This window comes from Coccinella septempunctata, chromosome 5 (genome assembly GCF_907165205.1).
Source record: "Coccinella septempunctata chromosome 5, icCocSept1.1, whole genome shotgun sequence".
NCBI lineage: Eukaryota > Metazoa > Arthropoda > Insecta > Coleoptera > Coccinellidae > Coccinella > Coccinella septempunctata.
Genome location: NC_058193.1, coordinates 263,362 through 283,131, shown reverse-complemented (window position 1 = coordinate 283,131; position 19,770 = coordinate 263,362). Strand labels below are relative to the sequence as shown.

At 33.0% G+C, this 19,770-nt stretch overlaps 3 protein-coding genes across 3 annotated transcripts; all 3 read left to right on the top strand.

Annotated features, from left to right (window-relative positions):
• Window positions 1-496: 496 nt before the first annotated feature.
• Window positions 497-2,460, top strand: LOC123312972. The gene is made up of 3 exons (XM_044897613.1): window positions 497-1,112; window positions 1,737-1,861; window positions 2,164-2,460. The coding sequence occupies exons 1-3, from the start codon at window positions 1,055-1,057 to the stop codon at window positions 2,458-2,460; spliced, it is 480 nt and encodes a 159-aa protein (XP_044753548.1). The 5' UTR covers window positions 497-1,054.
• Window positions 2,461-2,608: 148 nt separating this feature from the next.
• On the top strand, window positions 2,609-3,536 carry LOC123312971. The gene is made up of 4 exons (XM_044897612.1): window positions 2,609-2,679; window positions 2,780-3,016; window positions 3,110-3,300; window positions 3,378-3,536. Exons 1-4 carry the CDS (start codon window positions 2,670-2,672, stop codon window positions 3,534-3,536), a joined length of 597 nt encoding a protein of 198 aa, XP_044753547.1. The 5' UTR covers window positions 2,609-2,669.
• A 5,842-nt stretch (window positions 3,537-9,378) lies between these two features.
• Window positions 9,379-13,995, top strand: LOC123312870. The gene is made up of 2 exons (XM_044897429.1): window positions 9,379-10,503; window positions 13,845-13,995. The coding sequence occupies exon 1, from the start codon at window positions 9,417-9,419 to the stop codon at window positions 10,476-10,478; it is 1,062 nt and encodes a 353-aa protein (XP_044753364.1). The 5' UTR covers window positions 9,379-9,416; the 3' UTR covers window positions 10,479-10,503; window positions 13,845-13,995.
• The last annotated feature ends 5,775 nt before the right edge of the window (window positions 13,996-19,770 follow it).

Here is a 19,770-nt window from a genome sequence, read left to right as displayed (position 1 = left end):
ATTAAATTTTCCGAATTATATTCAATTATCAATAAAACAAAAAATTTATATGGTTCAAGTAATCTGATATTCGTCCACGAGAGAGAATATCACAGATTTTATGAATTGATAAAAGTAGATGCATATTTTGTTGAATTTAGAATTGTTTTCGTTCTCCATTTTCCTATTGTACACCCCGAACCTTTTTCTCATTACCATTTCTTTTCAATCCCAACTATAAACAACACTATTATTATTCCCAAAAAAAACCTATCTGACAAGCAATGAAAAATGGTATCAATACGCCTCTTCGCCTTGTATTGATTTACACCCGCTATAATGGGTCAGAAGTAGAAGATTGCCAGTTCCAGCTACTGCAACTCCAAAAATCCACTGGTTCCTGCCAAAATCACCTTGTGGGAACTAGCAAGAACGTTGTCCAGCAGATTGGTAATGGAAGACTCGTCATGTTAGCTCCAACGGGGATGAAAATTCGCACAGTATGCACACGGAAAAAAATGATCCAGAACGACGGTCGTACAAATGTGCAGCATATACCATTTACATGAATTTCATATATTATCTCTTTAATGTTACATTGACGTAGAAACCCTTTCAGATACGAATGAAAAAATTAATCTTACTGGAAATCGTTCTCCAATGACAGATTTCTAGACTATTGACCGAAAAAACCATCTTATACACGTTATATACTCAGTCGCTCTATACAATTTCACACCTCCCTCGTATTCCCGTCGTATAAATGGAATATTCTCATCTGATGTATGTGACCATCCGTTCTTCAAGAACAGACTTCCTTCCTTCTGCTTCCTTCTAGAATTTTCGATCAGCGTCGTATCTGCCCGACAACATGCGATGCACGAAACATCGCCGCGTATTTTGCAAGTACAAACTCGTAATTCGCACTCGCACTTGGACTCGGCCTCTTGCACTTTATTATAGTTGTTCGTCTTGCACGTTATTGTTAATATTAATTCAATTTCCATATTTCTACTTCCATTTGTGAGCAGTGAGCAGTCTTTTATTAAAAATAGACCAGCAGTGATTTTTTCAAATGGAAGCCTTCCTAAAAAAATTAAATCTAGAAGAAGAATATCTACAGAGGTTTCTAGGTAAGTGAACATTTGCTTTATTGTTTATGCTAATTCGGTACATAAGTTCGTCACCTATTCGAGATTTGTAAATTTACGTCATGAATTCATTCTGTACATGTTTATTGCTCTGAAGACCAACCACATCAATTATTCATTGTACAAATTTTCTTCACATGTCTGATAAAGTGGCGTCGAATATGGAATAATTGTTTTTTAAGCATACCAATAAAAATCATATTATTAATGTACAGAATTACACCTGCAAAATCAACATGCATGTTTATTTTGCAGGTGTAATATCGTAAAATCTATATATCATGCTGAAATCTAAAGATTTTTTGGGTTCATTGACGAGGGAATATAATAAATAATTTCGACTAAAATAATGAATTATAACATTCAATTTATCTCAGTACACATCTGAATGTATCATGATGATTTTATCAGACTTTTTAATTTGAGATTTTATATCAAACATCTAGGTACATTAGGATCGGGGGATGTAGGAATAATTTGATATATTTTGATGCTATTCGATGATTATGATCGATCTAATGGTACCCATAAAATAAGTACGAAAAAACAATTCACCAAAAACAGCCCCGCCTAATTTATCGGCTGATGTAATGATTTTATTTCCAGATGAGGGAATCGATCAAGAGTCAGTTAAATTGCTCGACGCAGACACTTTGAAAATTTTAATTCCGAAGATCGGACCTCGTCTTAAATTTCAAAGAGCACTCGCTCTTCATGTAGGAAATGAAAGTGTGAGTGACATGAAGTAGCTTTTCTAAATTATTTGGCATTTTCCGCTGACATGTTGCAAAATTCTTGTTAATTTCCAAAGTTATCAGCTCGGCTATCAGTTATGTGCTAATATTATAATCATCAAATTTAATCTTTCACAGCTGACTGAAATTTGTACACCATAATCTCACCAGAATTCCATAGGGATCCCTTGGAATCCCACACTCCTGTACATACACCATAATTCCTCAGCAGTTAACCCATCGATCTATCAACATTTTTTTTGCTAAATGATTATGATTGATAAAACATTATATTTTAGTACACATCTTCCAGTATTGAAGGGACTCCAATATTTGAATCAATAGAATCTACTGACACTGACTGTGAAACTTATTCTTTTTCTTTGGGATCAGAATTAGAGTCCATTTTAAATGAAAATATCTCATTAGAACAAGCACCATTAATTGAATCATCACTGAGAAAGAAACCCGAAAGTAAAGGAAGTTCACCGGATCTTCCCAACCGGAATTTAAATTTAGAAGGAATAAAGAGAAAGAGGGAGTTACTTTTTCCCGAAGTAAGTCATACATTAGGCTTGAACAGAACAAAATTTTAAATCATTTTTATATTGTTGTACCTTGAAGAAATACTTACCATTCCGAAAATAATGAAATTTGTCGAATTTTTAGGGCTTGGAAAGTTTTTTGAAATCTTCTATAGATGGAAGATTTGTTCTTTCATTCCGAACAAATTTAGGATACCGAAATAGTCTCCCAAGAAAAAAATTATGCAAAGAGATAATCAATAGATTTTTGCAGATAGAACATGTGGATGAGTGAGTATTTTTTTCTTATTTAGATTTGTTTGTTTCTTTTTGCAAGGGATTATGAAGGACTTCAAAGTCAAAATTAATGTGGTTATTCATTTCAGTGTAGCCAAACACCCGTGGATGTTTGAGGAAGCATCAGCAGAAATAATAAAATTATTTCCGAATGAGCAGAAGGAAACATATTATATTCCCTATAAGAAAAAATCTGCAACTAGTCCAAAAAAGGCACCCAAGGGACGCTTATGGTCTAGGTACCATAACGTAAGAAATTTATTAAGAATTACAGAAAAGACAACAAGCACATCTAAAAAGATTCTTTTCCGAGAAGACACCAATGGAAATGGTAAATATAATTGAATGCTTAAATCCTTCCAATTTAGGAATTTTTCGATTCTACAAAACAGAAAAGTCATTTATTCTTTCTTTTGTTTTGCAGAAATATTAATAGATCATTCCGAAGATACCAAAAACTACCAATTACTGCATACAGTTTTGGAACCAAAAACGAGAGTTATAGAATTGTGGAAAGCTACTTTAAAATTTAGGAAAACTCATTTCAAAAATCTCACGATAGAAGAAATTTTCGATGAAGTACCTGCACTGAAGACTGATATCGGATCAGAACTGGTAAGTTCCTTTCTTTCAAAAGGATGATATAATATTCTGCCCATGTTGTGACTAATTGGAAAAAATGTTTTCTTTAGATCGACTCTGAGTTTTGCGAAAAATTCCCTGAAAATTCTAATAATGTGTACTTGAAGTGGCCTTCTTTATCAAATGCAATACTGAAAGAATCAGAACATAGAAAAATAAAAGCAGTAGAGCACTCTGCTGATGTTGGTGAGTATTTTCTATACACCTAAGGCTACTTGCATAAGCATTTCAGTATTATGGTGTTTAAAAGATTATTGCCACACTTAAATTCTAAATTATTTCCAGATCCATCGATATTGGCTTTACTAACACTGCCCTTTCTTATACCCCCAGTTACATTGAAAAGAGCGAAAGGGTTCAATTGGAGACCCAGCAGGTCTGAAATACAAGAAAGTTTTTTTTTTCATGTTGAAGTAAGTTAACTATGTATTTCAGTCACGTATTGTGTTCACAAGTATAATAATTCCCATCAAACATTCGAGCAGTTATATTCACCTATAATATGATAAAACTAATTGAGTTTTTGTTGGTATGTGAAAGTTTTAGCAATAATGTTTTTTGTTTCAGAAAATAGAAGACCTGCCAGAAATAATACAACGTAGGCAGCAGAAACTTTCGTGGGCACACTCTACTCTCCAGCCCTTTGGTCTCATCGTCGGACCCCTGACTTTGCCAACAGAGTATGGGGTGTATGTAGGTGAAGTAACATATAATATTGAATCTTTGTTTCGAGTACTCGATATTTTGTACAAATCTTTTCATTCATTGAATATCAAATACCCTATTGAATCACAACATATATGGTATTTCATTGAATCTATTATATTTGATGTTAAGTGTCGAAACAGCTCTGCGTCATCACTAATATCGGATTTAAAACCATACTTATACACATGAATTAGATGATTTAGACATCTTACACATTCAAGTCAATTATTGTAAATAGATATATCTCTTGAACTCAGAATGCCGACTTGTTCTTTCTGTCATAAAAATTTCAGTAACATCAAATACTTAACTACACATCTTAAACTTCTTCATAACTGTTCTGAGTATAGCAAATATCAATGCATTGAACATAACTGTTCAAGGAATTTTTCAAACATAAATTCGTTCAGAAAACATTTGAAAACACATGAAATCGTAGTCTCCAGTTGTAACAGTGAAGAATCTGAAATTATAAAAACTCACCACGGAATTACAGTAGATCATGAAGCTATTGAAAATTCTAATATAGAAAGTCAGAAACAAAATGAAACCACTGACTGGAATTATATTCATCAAGAATTTCAAAACTTATTAGATACATTGAAGACCACATATTACTGCAGATTATATGGGAATAAAACATTCAATAGAAAAGATGTTCAGACAATTATAGATAATACTAGAATCTTGTATGATGAACCACTTCAATTGATTCATCATGAGATGCTTAGTTTGGCTAATAAATATAATTTTTCCTCAGTTCATATCGAAGGAATAAATCTTATGTTCAACTCTGTACTGAATATTTTTCATGATACTAATTCAGATTATCGCCGTTTGAAATGTTTGGAAAGGTCCAAATTCCTTATTAACCCTTTGGAAATTGTTATTGCAGAGGATGTCCAGGACAGTAAACTAAAAAACGAAAAAATGAAACATATACGCATTTAGTCCCCATTAGTGATATTTTAAAGAATTTTTTTCAACTACCAGATGTTTTACATAACACTTTATCTTATATGAAATATTTTGATTCCAATATGTCAACACATAAAATAATTCATTTTATTCAAACTCCTTTTTGGCAAAACAAAATTAAAAACTTTCCCTTGGGGGATGATAAATATGTTCTTCCTATAGTATTTTATCACGATGATTATGAAGTTTGTAATCCTTTAGGATCGCATGCCACTGTTCATAAGCTTGGCGCTATTTACTATTTTTTACCTACAATTCCACCAGCTTATCGAGCATCATTGGACAATATATTCATAGCTTTGCTTTTCCATTCCAATTATCTTAAATCATACGGACCTAATAAAGTTTTGTGTAAACTCATTGAACAAATACAAAATTTAGAAAATGAAGGAATTGAAATAAATGATACAGGACGAAAAATTAAACTATACTTTGCAATGCCTTTTGTTTTAGGTGATAACTTGGGGATTCATACAATGTTAGGATTCACTGAAAGTTTTTCTGCCAATTATTGTTGTAGATTTTGTAAGTGCCCTAAATCAGAAATGAAGTATTTAACAAAAGAAAAGGTATCTCTTCTTAGGAATGAACAAAATTATACAGAAGATTTGAAAGTGTGTGATGTGTCGTTAAGCGGAATAAAGTCTCCATCTGTGTGGAGTAATATAAAATCTTTTTGCGTCACAGAAAACTTAGCAGTCGATATATTACATGATTTATTTGAAGGTGTTGTTCTCTTTGATATAACACTTCTTTTGCATCAATTCATTTGTATTGAGAATTACTTTAGTGTAGACATATTGAATTGTGAAATTCAGTCTTGTGATTTTGGTGATAATTTATCTAATAAACCCAGTCTCTTCTCTATGGATCACATAAAAAAGAAAACAATTAAAATGAGCGCTTCTGAATGTAAAACATTCTTATTGTATTTTGGCTTATTAATTGGTCATTATATTCCGGAAAATAATGAATATTGGTCATTATTCATTCTTCTGGGAAAACTATTATCTATTATTTTGTCTAAAACTATAATTACATCTGATTGTTTTCAATTGCGAATGTATATTTCTCATCACCATGAACAATATATCAAGTTATTTGGTGAAAATCTAAAGCCCAAGCATCATCATCTCATTCACTATCCAAGAATTTTGCAAACTATAGGTCCTGTTGATTATTTATCTTCTTTCCGTTTTGAATCAAAACATAGACAAAGCAAATTAGCTGCAAATGTTGTATCCTCAAGAAAGAATATAACTAAAACTTTAACTTTGAAACACCAGCTTCAATTGACAGATATATTTTTGAATGGACTGGGGTTTAATGATAAAGTGAATTATCCTGAAAAATGTTCTTATGGTAATATTGATGACTTAGTTAAACAATTTCCAGACTGTGTTCGACCAGAAATAATGAAAAATTTCACTGAAGCTGCCATCTTAAATAAAGTAGTTTTTCATAGCACAAATTATAAGATTAATCAAGTAATACAGATTTCTCGAAATCCTAAACCATCATTTGTAATGATTCAAAAGATTCTTGTGAATAATAAGAATGAAATATATTTCATCACTGTTGAATTGGAGACTTCATTTCATGAACATTATAGTAGCTTTAGAATAAGTGAATCAAGTAAAATAATATTGTTGTTACATTCTGAATTACATTTCCATAAACCAATAACAATTTTCAATCATAGTGATGGCAATAAATACATCTCCGTTTTTTCTTGTGATTAAGAGTTCAACAGCTATATCTATTTGGATAACCTGACCCTTTGTGTTATTGAAGCTTTTAGCATTTTTTTCGATATTGCTATTTTTATTGTTATGTAAAGATTTTTAAAGAAAGTTTTATTTATTTTTATTCTGTTGTAAGCATAAAATTTTATTTTTATTATGTATTTTGGAAAGATGAATAAATTTCCTGAAACTTCAACCGATTTTTTTTATTTTCATCATATATGTACATATTCTAATGATGTGACATTCCTTATTCATCTGCTGGATATTGATTTAATCTGAATCATCTGGATGAACAAGGTAGAACTGACCAAAATGAATCGAAAAAATTCTTTTTCAGTTCCCTGGCTCATACTGATATGAATAACATAGATCAACATCAGTGTGATAAACGAGAAATCCACTCATATGACAAGAAAGCTAATTTTATATTTTACTAGACTTAAAATAATAGGAAAAGATGACCAGATCTATATAATGAGGTTTCTAAATTCATATGACTAAATCATTAGTGCAATATGACTAGATTGTAACCTATAAATGCAAATATTACTAGGTTCGAAAGCGTGAATAACTAGTACTAAAAATCGTGGTTATATGATTAATCTGCCTGGATTCCCATTATTATATGCCGAGGATCCTACGTTAGTGTAAGATGGTTGTAGAACAATATGCCAAAGTCATCATATCCTGCAGACCTGACTATTTACGAATATATGAAAGTGGACTAGTTTCATGATCGGATGCGCGTTCCAAATAGGAGACTGCCATCATATAAGATTAGATGTGCGTTCTTCTGTCACGCCGAGTATATGAAATTCAGTTAATCAGAATATGAATCTCGTATATTAAGTACAATATTTTTTTTCCGTGCAGAAGAACCGACGTCAGCACATTGAAGGGAAACTTCCTGCTAAATGTACCAAAAGGATGTCATCTCGAAAACTCTCAAGAAAAATTCTACAACGACAAGGAAATCTTGAAGGGAGAACCGATGTACCTTCCTCAAATTGCTGCCGAGTTGAATGCAACAACCCTAACTGCATTCAAAATAAAACTTGAAGATTTTTCATTGGACCAAATACACAAATTGAAGAAGAAACAAGAGGAAGTTCAACCTTTAATGGAAAAGCAAAAAAGTAACAAATCATTGCATGAAGTCCTGCTAATTATCATTTATTTGCTAATTTTCATAATTATCTCCTATTTTGGATCGAGGAAAACTAAGTTGTGGCTAAGATCCAGGGTCCCAAGAAATCAAACAGAAACAGAAGAATTCCAACCACGAGCAGTTCCACGAAATCAACGAGAGAGAGAGAGAAGAATCCCAAGCTAGAGCAGTTCCATTCTTCACTACGTAGACACCTTTCTGAGGATGGAGGAGTTATATATCCGAGAACGATGAACTTCGTGGGAAGATCGCAGGAAGTGCAATCTCAGCATCGTCTCATTTTCCTTAAACTAAGAAAGTGTACCGAGGTTATAAATTGTAATTTTATCATCATTGAATCAGTTCTGACATAACATTCACTGTATATGTATACGTATTGTATGAAATAAGGCTTTTTTAAAAACGCTTTTCCTGCCTTAATAATTATAACTCGCGCAGTCAGCTTTCTATAACTTCAATGTTTTTACGACTGTCAAAATGAGATTTTCACTCAGATAAAGGTGGACTATTCAGGATTCATAATCCGTAAAAAACTTTTCTTGCACCCCTTGCAGACTACCCTTTTTCGACCCTTTTCCGTATAAAACACCGAATTTGCGATATAAAGCGCGCAGTCGAAGCGCCTGATATCTGTTGTCGAAGTTTTGATAAACAGAAAATATGACAAATATTAATTGTCATTCAACTCTCTAAATTATGTTACAATTATCGATTTTGTTACACTTTATTGGTCAACTCCATTTTTCCGAAAAATTATGTTACAATCTGATAATTATATCATACCTGGCAACAGTGGCAACAGTGCCTCCAGATGACCACCTGCGAACGAGGGAAGTTCAAGATACTTGTGGCCGACGGAATATCTATGGAGAGACCTTCAAGGAAGATGATTTTTAGTTCTATGGTTCTGTGTATATAAGGCGACGAGCATGATGAGCTCTCTTTCTTTTTTTTACGATTGTGCTTAATGGTGAATAAAGATGTTAAATAGATTTTATTGTTTTATTCCAACGTGGTGGAGGTAAGCCGGGCACAATTCGGCACCAAAATAGTTAAAGTTGAAAAAGTTGTGTATAAAGCTAGGTGAGTAATAAAAATTCAATTTTGAATTAAAAGGTATTGCCCAAAAATTGAGTTGAGTTATACGTAGAGAACACTGATATCAAACTTTACGTGAGAAACAAAATGGTGGTGAATAGTAAAGAGACAAAAATGTAACTATGTTGAATGAATTAAATGAAAACTTGAAGGGTATGGAGGCTGTTACATTTTTTATAGACGAAACAATTTTTAATATTTATCAAATGGGTACCCAGTATGAGAGGTAAGGAGTTTCATGCGAGATAAGTTTGATATCAGATATCTAGAAGACACAAAATTCATAAGTGGTGATTTTTCAGAATAAAATGGAAGAAAACAGCTCAGAGAGCATCTCCAATTTCAATATTGGTGAAGAATTAGAAAGGCTGAAAACTCAACTCACCGAAATGAGAAATAAATTGAGGCAAGTACCAAAGATACAGAATCCTGCCTGCATTTTACAAAAGGATACTTCATATGATGTATGGAGGAAAATTGTGGAAAACGATTTCAGAACCTTCGGCTATTTATATTTAATTGACAAAAACGAAACAAAACCTACACTTTCTGCCGATGAAGAAACCAGTAGAAGTGGTTTCGCTATGGGGTATCTAATAAGTAGACTAGATGATGAATACAAAAGATTAGTATGTGATATAAATGAGCCTATGGCAATACTAGAAAAATTGGATTCATTAAAACATCCAAAAATCCCATCGACTAAATTTGTTCTGAAAAGGTCATGGTCTAATTTGACATACCTAAAAGGTAAAGAAACAGCTACTCAATTTATTACTAGATTCGAAGAAGCTACACGAAATCTTATGAGGGTTACTGAAGGTGAAATGAAAGAAGAAGATATTCGTGAAAATTTTCTTATGGCGATTTACAATTCCGTACCAGAAGTAATTAGAAGGTATGATGCCTCTGGTGGGAAAATCTCACTGAATGAAATAAAATCTATGATGTTAAACACTGAGGCAACAGAAGCGGAAGCAAAAGCGAGGTGCGAAGAAATGGAGACAACAGTTGCTCTTAATGCCTCTGTTGGAAGTAGAGATTCAAAGAAATTCAATATAGGGAAGGTGAAGGTATGCTATCGATGTGGAAAGCCGAATCATATGAGTTTTGAATGTAAGAGTAGAGCTATCATTTGCTACAATTGCAAGGAACTAACTACAAATCATGATGCAAAATCATGCAAAAAGAGGAAAGTAATCGGAAAGAATCGTGTAGGTTACAATTATAGAAAGGAGCAGAGAGGTGGATATCTAGGGAGAAGAATGTATAAAAATGTTGGAAACAGAAGAAATACTGAAGGTTCACAAATGAAAGAGGATAATAATAATAGAAGAGGTTTGTACAAGAAAGTAAAACTAAGCGGGGAGGAAGGTGAAAAATCTAAATTTGCCTTTGTCGCAATGGAAGATTTTGATGCATCGTATGCAGAGAACTTGCAGGAAGAATGAGAGGCAAACGCAGCAGAAGTTGAAGGTGAGTGTATTTCCAAAAATATAACGTTTTTGGCAGACTCAGGTGCAAATGAACATTTAGTAAACAATTTAAACTATCTGACTGATTTAGAGGAAATTTAAAATGAAATTAAAATAAAGGGGGTAAATTCAGATAAAGGTGCTGATTTGAAGATTAAATATAAAGGTGCTATTGATGTCAAACTTTCAAGTGGTAGAGTAGAAAAATTGAGGAATGTGTTATATTCAAAACATTTATCCAAAAATCTATTTTCATTGAGGAAACTAGTAAATAAAGGAGCTTTAGTCAATCTATCTGAAAATGGGATAAATATTATTGATGGCAAATCTGATAAATTAGTTAAAAGTGGTAAATACGATGGAAGGTTCTGGTGGCTGAACTTTGAACTAGCTAACCAAACAAAATATTCATTCAATTCAGAATCTAATGTTGAAATGCATGATGAGCAAGGTGTGAATGGAGAACTGAATGTGATGGAAATTGATCACAATTATCATAAAACTGCTGAACAAGAATACAGTATAAATGAGGAACATAATTATAATTTGGAAAATGATTTTAGTTATAAGGAGATAAGTGATGAAGGGAAATTGGAGCGATATGTTGAGTGTGTGAGTGAAATGAATAAGTCTGACCTTGAAGAAATGAATAAAAGAAAAGTTGAAAGTTTGAAGAGCAACATAGGTCTTTTATGGCATTATCGTCTGGGCCATGTTTCTAAATCCTATTTGGAACAGATGGCGAAAATAAACGTATCATTGCACAATGTAAAATTTACGAATGATATTCTAGAGTGTGAAGTCTGTAAAAGAGCTAAAATAGTTAGAGAACCTTGGTACACACAGATGTAATGGGACCAATCACACCAAGTACATTCAAATTTGGCAATACTTATGTAGTTACATTTATTGATGATTTTACAAGATATGCGTGGGCTTATCCAATGGCCAATAAATCAATGGTCCATATTGCTCTTAGTTCTATGTTAGAAAATGCTAGAACAATTTTAGGAAAAGAAGCTAAAATTACATTTCTAAGGTTAGATAATGGTACAGAATACCTTACGGAGAATATGAAGTTGTTAGTTGAAAAAGAGAAAATAACATTTAGAGAGGCACCCCCATATACACCAAACTTAAATGGTACTGCAGAACGATTTAATTTAGATATTCAACAAAAGATACGAAGTTTGTTGTTTGACTCTGGCTTTCCTTTGCAGTTATGGGGTTATGCTTTAAACTTTGCAGTAAATGTATACAATAAAACTCCAAAAAGAACATTGGGTTATAAAATACCTTATGAAATAATTCATAAAAGATCTTGTTCAATTAAATATTTCAGACGATTTGGATGTTTGAGTTATGTTTTGAACACTAAAACCAGAGGAAAATTTAATGAAAGAAGTGTACGTGGATTCCTTGTTGCTTGTGGTGAGACTAGTTATTATGTAATTGAACCTGAAACTGGTAAAGTTTATAGAAGTAAAAATGTTAACTTTATAGAATCAAAAACATATGGCAATGTGTTTGTTAAGGGAGATAAAAGTTCAGTCCTTTCAGATCCAAATGAAGTTGGTAATATGTCACAATGGTTGATTTGCGAAGATAAATTAAGTTTGACCAATAAAGAAAACATAGGCATTAATGTAGTAAGAGAACATTTTGGTCTTATGTGTGAAAAATTTGTAAGTGAAAGTGGAGAATGTATGAATGAAACTCCATTTGATAATGATGGTGATATTGAAGCTTTTATGGCTTATGTTGAAAATGAACCAAGTAGTTATAAGGAGGCAAAAGAAAGTAAGGAATGGAAAGAGTGGAAAAAGGCTATTGAAGATGAGTTTAATTCTCTGATTAAAAATGAAACATGGGTGTTGATTGAAAGAAATGAAGTACCAAATAATCATAATGTTTTAAAATCAAGGTGGGTGTTTAAAAGAAAAGATGAGAGTAATGTTGGAACAAAATATAAAGCTCGACTAGTAATCAAAGGTTTTGCAGACAGAAATAAGTATGATTTAACAGAAACCTTTGCACCTGTGGCTAGACTATCAGATGTAAAATTCATTCTGTCAGTGGCTAATAAATATGATTTAGATATCCATCAAATGGATGTTAAAACAGCTTTTCTTAATGGAAAGTTAGAAAAACCTGTATATATGGAGATTCCTGAGGGATATAAGGGTAAAGAGAATTTGGATGAAAAGTATGTATGCAAGTTGATTGGTGCTTTATATGGATTGAAAATAAGCCCTAGGAGATGGTATGAAAGATTCAGAGTGGTAATGAAAAAATTACATTTTGAAACTTACGAATTTCAGCCATGTATTTTCACATGGAGAAAAATTGAAAAATTTGTAATATTACTTCTATATGTTGATGATATTTTGATAGTTGGGAATTGCAATAACAAAATAAATCAAATAAGATACAGTTTGTCTAAAGAATTTGAAATGGTGTATCTAGGGTGCCCTAAGAAATTCTTAGGGATAGAAGTTAGGAGAGATATAAAGAATAAAACTATATTTTTAAGTCAGAGAGATTTTACGTTGAAAATGCTTGAACGTTTTGGAATGAATGAAAGCAAACCTGTGAGGACTCCTATGGTGAGTGTGAATTACTCAGGTGATGTGAGTGAGACGAATAAAAATAAAACACATCCATACAGACAAGCTATTGGTAGTTTACTTTATTTGTCTAATGGAACAAGACCAGACATTACATATGCAGTGAATGTTTTAAGTAGAAAACAAGTAAATTTTGATCTCAATGATTGGGTTCAAGTTAAGAGAGTCTTCAGATATTTAAAAGGGACATTAGATTATGGACTGAAGTACAAAAGTGAAAAGAACGATTTAGAATGTTATGTGGATGCTTCATTGGGTATGAATGACGAAGCCGGAAAATCCACAAGTGGTCTGGTTATAATGCTTTTTGGGGATGTGATCTATTGGAGATCAAAGAAACAAAGTCATGTTGCTTTGTCCTCATCAGAGGCAGAGTACATAGCTATGTCATTAGCCTGCAAAGAATTAACTTGCTATAGGGAAATGTGTAGAAGGCTGATTAAATTTGAAGTTGTCCCAACACTATACGAAGATAGCAATGCTGCAATTAAATTAGCTAAATCTGAAGAATCAAAAGCCTTGAAGCATATTGTAAAACTATGCTATCATTATGTGAGACTTGAAGTAGCAAATAAAAATCTCATTATAAAGTGGGTGAGCACGAAAGAACAGTTAGCGGATATATTAACAAAAGCTCTTGGTTATTCCGTATTCGAGAAATTAAGAAATTCACTTATAGCAAAATATGATGACTAATTTTCCTTAAATTTTACAGGTGAAACGTGTGATGTCTTTGAATAAAAGGTGAAGAAAAGGAGATGAAGAAGAGATAAGGAAAAGAGGACAGAAGAATAAGATTTCAGTTGTTATGTTTCAAGAAGTTTATTTTTTTATACAAATATAATATGTACTATGTTTGAAAATGAAGGGAGTTAAGTGGTTAATGGTTATGAAATGTTATGTTGGCATTTACGTTGATATATCTGATAATAAAGTTGATAAAAAGTATATGGAGTATATCAGTTTATGTGAGATAAGAAGAGTTAGGAGGAGATTTTCTTTTTTTATAGGTAGGTAAGGAGACATTCATGAGGTGATGTTGTCCAGTCCGAAGTTTTCGAACTGACCAAGAAGGGAGCGACGGAATATCTATGGAGAGACCTTCAAGGAAGATGATTTTTAGTTCTATGGTTCTGTGTATATAAGGCGACGAGCATGATGAGCTCTCTTTCTTTTTTTTACGATTGTGCTTAATGGTGAATAAAGGTGTTAAATAGATTTTATTGTTTTATTCCAACGGTGGCCCTCTTCCTATTGGATAGAAACTGCAGCAATCTTGACATATCTGATTTACGACACAATTGCGCTTGCCTTGAAGACGCCGCTCTGAGCTGTTTGGAAGGAAGCTTGTTTTCATGGGATGGTTGAGACGGTGAAACCATAATAATATTTTATATACAGAGGATGTCCCAAAACTAGTGAATCAAACGTCACACTACGATGGAGTAGATCAAATACTATCAAATGAAACCAAAATTAGATGAGCGAAATTGTACCGTTTCTGAAAAAGCCTCACCTAAAATTTCCAATTTTCGAACTATTTTTTCACTAAATTTGATCTACATTATATATATATTGCATTAAAACCTGTTTAAACCGACTTATTTAACACAGGATTAGCGTTAATGCGGTGATTGCTATATAAATCAGAGAAAAAAGTAGGTGCACATGCCTGTAATTTAATTAATAGGGAACTCTAACGATTTGTCAAAATCAGCTAAGCGTTCGTTGTCGTGGGGCACACGAGCCTTTACCTCCATTGAATCGCATGCTGTTTTAGTGTCGAGTATTGTGTTTTGTGCATGTTTTTGGAAAAAAACTCTATGGGAGTTCAATGGACAAACATGAGAAACCAAATATTTCAGACATTTAAATTTTGGAGATGTAGAAGCTTCTCTAGCATCTAGCAACGACTGAAGCTCTGTTCTCATTCTACAGTGTAATGTACAACGATTGTATTAATATTATTATATTGTCATCATTATATTGTCATTTTTATGTTGTGATAAGCTTTTATCATTTTTTCTTAAAATCACCATACGGAGTAGGAAAGTGGGAGCATATACAGAGTGAGTCTTTGACTCGTACAAATAGATTAGCAGTAAATTTTTGAGGTCAAAGAAACCTTTTCTCTCTCTACCGTTTATTTCGAATCTGCTCGGTTCAAAAGATACAGGGAGTTGAAAAACCATAAAAAAATGTTATTTGCAGTTTTACCAGAAATAGTTTCATCGAGTGAAATGAATTCATCTATTTGATAAATCTTTTTCGAACACACACATCTTCCAGTTTTCTCATTATGACCATTACGTACCATACAAATACCAAAAATTCAAAAAACTAAACTCTTGGAGTTGGGCGCTATCTATAAAATAAAAATATTCTTCATATTCTCTCGTATGATGCGCCGTTTTCGAGTGATTTGACGTGCAAAAATAAAAAATATCTGTGAAATTCGAAAAATTGGGTGCTTCGACCAAATGCAACTCTTTTTAAATGATCCACACTTGTGTAGTGTCTCAGATTTAGCAGGGTAATTTTGTTTTACAAGGAGGGGCACAGCTCATTATGAAAACTTAAAATGGCTATAACTTTTCATTAGACCAAATCGAAAAAAATTTTACAGGAAATAAGTGTTTCTTTTGACCTCATGATGTTGAAATATTTTCACGATTCAAAGACTCAACCTGTATATATACATACATATACAACATTCACCAGGTCTGTCCGTCACTGAACTGGGGATAATCTGGTCAGCCTAAATAATTAATAAATAAATTGCAAATCAATGACTAGTGAGTATTTAATATAAATAATAAAATAAATAATTAATCTTGGCCCCATTCGCCGCAATGCTGCGATTCCTACTACCGATGAGAGACTCCAGATGTTTAGGTACGATATCATATTGAATAACCTTCCTCACGAATACAATTTGTCAAACAGGAATTATTACAATTATAATTGTAAGAAGAAATATCTCCCTTTCATTTCATTATTATATTGTTTTTTCTTAGTTTTTTCATAAATAAAATTCAAAAATTCGAATTGGTTGTAGTGCTCGGGGGGGTGGGGGTTATTACCTCCTACAACCCCCCCCCCCGTAGAACCTTGCGTTGCGCCTCCTTTTGTTTGGTAGGCTAGGCAATACTCCTATTAGTTTGCGCAGTGATGGGAGCCCTACCGAATTTCTACCGATTTCCGATTAATTCTACCGATCTACCGACGACGGAAGAAATTCTACCGAAAATTGTCATAGAATTCGTTCGGAGATTTGAAATTAATTTCCCAATCAATAATATAGAATTATATCATATTCTAAAGCTTTGATTTTTTTTTAAACTTTCGGGGAATTCTAGTATCGCCTTTGTGGTCTTTGCGAAATTTTCTCAAAAAAGATTCAGTTAGGAAATTGGGGGTGGGTCCATAAAAGAATCATTTCCATTCCTCTCGAAGTGGTTTCAGCTTGAACCTTCGAATATTCAGAGACTTGAACAGAAAAGGACTTGGAATGTAAAGATAGTAGGTAAATATCTTTCACGGTTTATTGCTGTCAATAAAATATTGTCGGTTTCTTCCCTTATTATTTGGGCTTAAAAATACTCATGTCGGTATCTGAGAGCCAGATGTTCGGTCCTCTCATTATTTTTCTGGTGCTCCCGTGAAAACAATCGGAATACTTTATCTATTGAGTTTTTTGCAATGTATTCCTTCGACAGTTGAATGAACCGGACGCTACAGTTTTCTACTACTCTCTATAGTAATTTAGCATCCTTTGCGTAAATCCCATTTTCGCAACATCGATCGAGATCTCTTGGAAAATGGCTGACCCTGTGGCTCGCGCCTTGTTGCGAAAACAGGATTTACGCAAAGGATGCTAAATTACTATCGAGTGTAGTAGAAAACTGTAGCGTTTCATGGGCTGTCCAATTCAAAGGAACTCTCCCCTACTTGAATTACTGTACCATAAAAATCTACCGAAATCTACCGAAAATTTACCTCCCCTCCTACCGAATTTTCGCTCGCCTAGCTCATAGACAATTTAGGCCTAGGTTCCCATTCCCATCACTGAGTTTGCGACGTTTGCATTAGATTGTCCGTGCCGTTCGTAAGGACTTGCCATCATGCCTGACAGGGTAGTGGTAATGAATATTAACATTATCTTCTATTCTTCTATCAATTTGAAAATTTATTGCTCCAATTCAGGGCCCATATTCACGGCGATATTTTCTCGCCTCTTTTCCCCCGTTAAGCTTGCGGAACCACTTTTGAATTTTTTTTGTGCTTTTATTTTAGGCTAATTTATCAGCCTATCATTTTTAATAATTTTAGGCTCTCATTCGAATCTACTGCGGATTTTCCTTAAAATGTGTTTTTGAAAAAAAGGGTTCTGCTAGCTTTACCGTTGAACTAGCAGAACCAAACCGCTAATACAATATTTATCCAGAATCTGATCACACCATTCTAGCAGACTTATTTCATTATGATTTAAGCATTGTGAACATTTTCAAGTTAATTGATTGAATCTAATTCACACAATTTCTCCAATTAATGAACTCCAATTTTTATTTCAGGTGCTAGAATTTCTTCGAGTTATGCAGTTGATGTTTGTAACTACAAGTAGGGTATAAAGAAGTTCAGAAAAGAGTTGATTCATTTCTAAATATCTACTCGAACGTACAACAATATAAAATGAGAATATTCTATATATGTATTATTTTTTACTAGGACTATAATTTTAGAACCAAAAAAATCTGGAATGTTTCTAATTTGTATTATCGAATAAATTCATACTTTAAACTAGACAGTAAGAAAATTGAACAAAATATATGAATTTTTTGTTTCAGCAGAGTAATAGAAGGCGTTGGATGGGAAGGGGAAGAGGAAGAGGAACAAGAGGAAGTAGAGGAGTACCTCCCCCACCTCCCCCAACTACTCCACAGGGACAGGCCCAGCAGATGCAGACGCCGGCGCCCCCACAGCAGACGCAGACGGGGCCTGCACAGCAGACGCAGACGGAGAAGATGAATGAATGATTAAACCAATAAAAAAAATTCCGGTATTCGATTTTCCTTAATAAAACCTATCTCACTGCCCTAATTTACCTACTAAAAATTTAAATCTCAATTTGTCTAACCTGAAATGGTTTGACATTAGTCCTGTACTCTTTGTTCAGGCATATTCAATCTTTTTTTTTGAAGATGGCGAATAATTATTTCGATAATTCAGTAAATTTATATAAAATGATAAGAGCTAAACTAACATTTCTACATCCCCAGCTTTGATGAAATTGTGAGTAAAATACATGGAGCTAGATATTTCTCAGTATTAGATGCTAGTAATGGATTTTGGCAAATAAAATTAGATGAAGAATCGAGTAAACTTTGTACATTCAATACTCCATTTGGTCGTTACAAATTCAAAAGAATGCCATATGGTATTTGTTCAGCTAGTGAAGTATTCATGAAAAAATCAGAGAATTATTTGACGATGTAGAAGGTATTGAGATTTTTATAGATGATATAATAATTTGGGGAAGAACTCTGGAGGAACACTATACTAGATTAGAAAAGGTATTGAATTTAGTTGAACAGAATAACTTAAAACTAAATTTCAATGAATGTAAAATTTGTAACTCTTCTGTTAATTTCATGGGATACAAAATATCAGAGAAAGGTTTAGAAATTGATAATTCTAAGGTATTAGCTATAAAGAATATTCAAAAACCTAAATGTGCCAAAGATATTGAAAGATTTTTAGGTATGACGTAAATAGGTTCATTCCAAATTTTTCCTCTTTAACAGAACCTTTAGGAGAATTAATTAGAAAAGACACATTATTTCACTGGGACGAAAAACAAGAAAATGCATTTCAATCTTTAAAATCGTGTTTGTTGTCAGCTCCAGTTTTGCAATTATTCTCCAGTAAAAAAAACATAACAATTTCCTGTGACTCATCAAAAGATGGTTGCGGATCTGTGTTGTTGCAGGATAATAAACCGGTTGCATACGCATCCAAAGCTTTCACTAAAACCCAAAAGAGCTACGCACAAATTGAAAAAGAGCTTCTAGCTATCTTGTATGCTTGCACCAAATTTCATTATTTTATATTTGGACGATCTATGAATGACGTCACAATAGAAACGGATCACAAACCTTTGATCAGTATTATCAAAAAACCTTTGATTGAAGCACCAGCTAGATTACAGAGAATGCTTATAATGTTACAGCCATACTCTTTTCGCTTGGTTTATAAAAAGGGCAAAGAACTGTATTTTGCAGACACTTTAAGTAGAGCTTATCAAAATGATGTTGATTTGCCATTTGAAAATAAATGCAGTGAGATTGAGTATCATCTTTGCTCTAATGTAGAAAATATGTCTATGACTAAAGATAAATTTGAGCTTTTTAAATCGGAAACTCTCAAAAATGATCATTTAATGGGATTGAAAACTTTGATCAAAAAAGAGTTTCCTTCATCAAAATCACTTGTACCTGAAGAATTTAAAAAATACTGGTCATACAGAGATCAACTGACTTATGGCCAAGGTGTATTATTTAAAAATAATAGAATATATGTTCCTTTATCAATGAGGAAAGAAATGTTACAAAGAGTACATTCGGCACATTTAGGTAAAGACA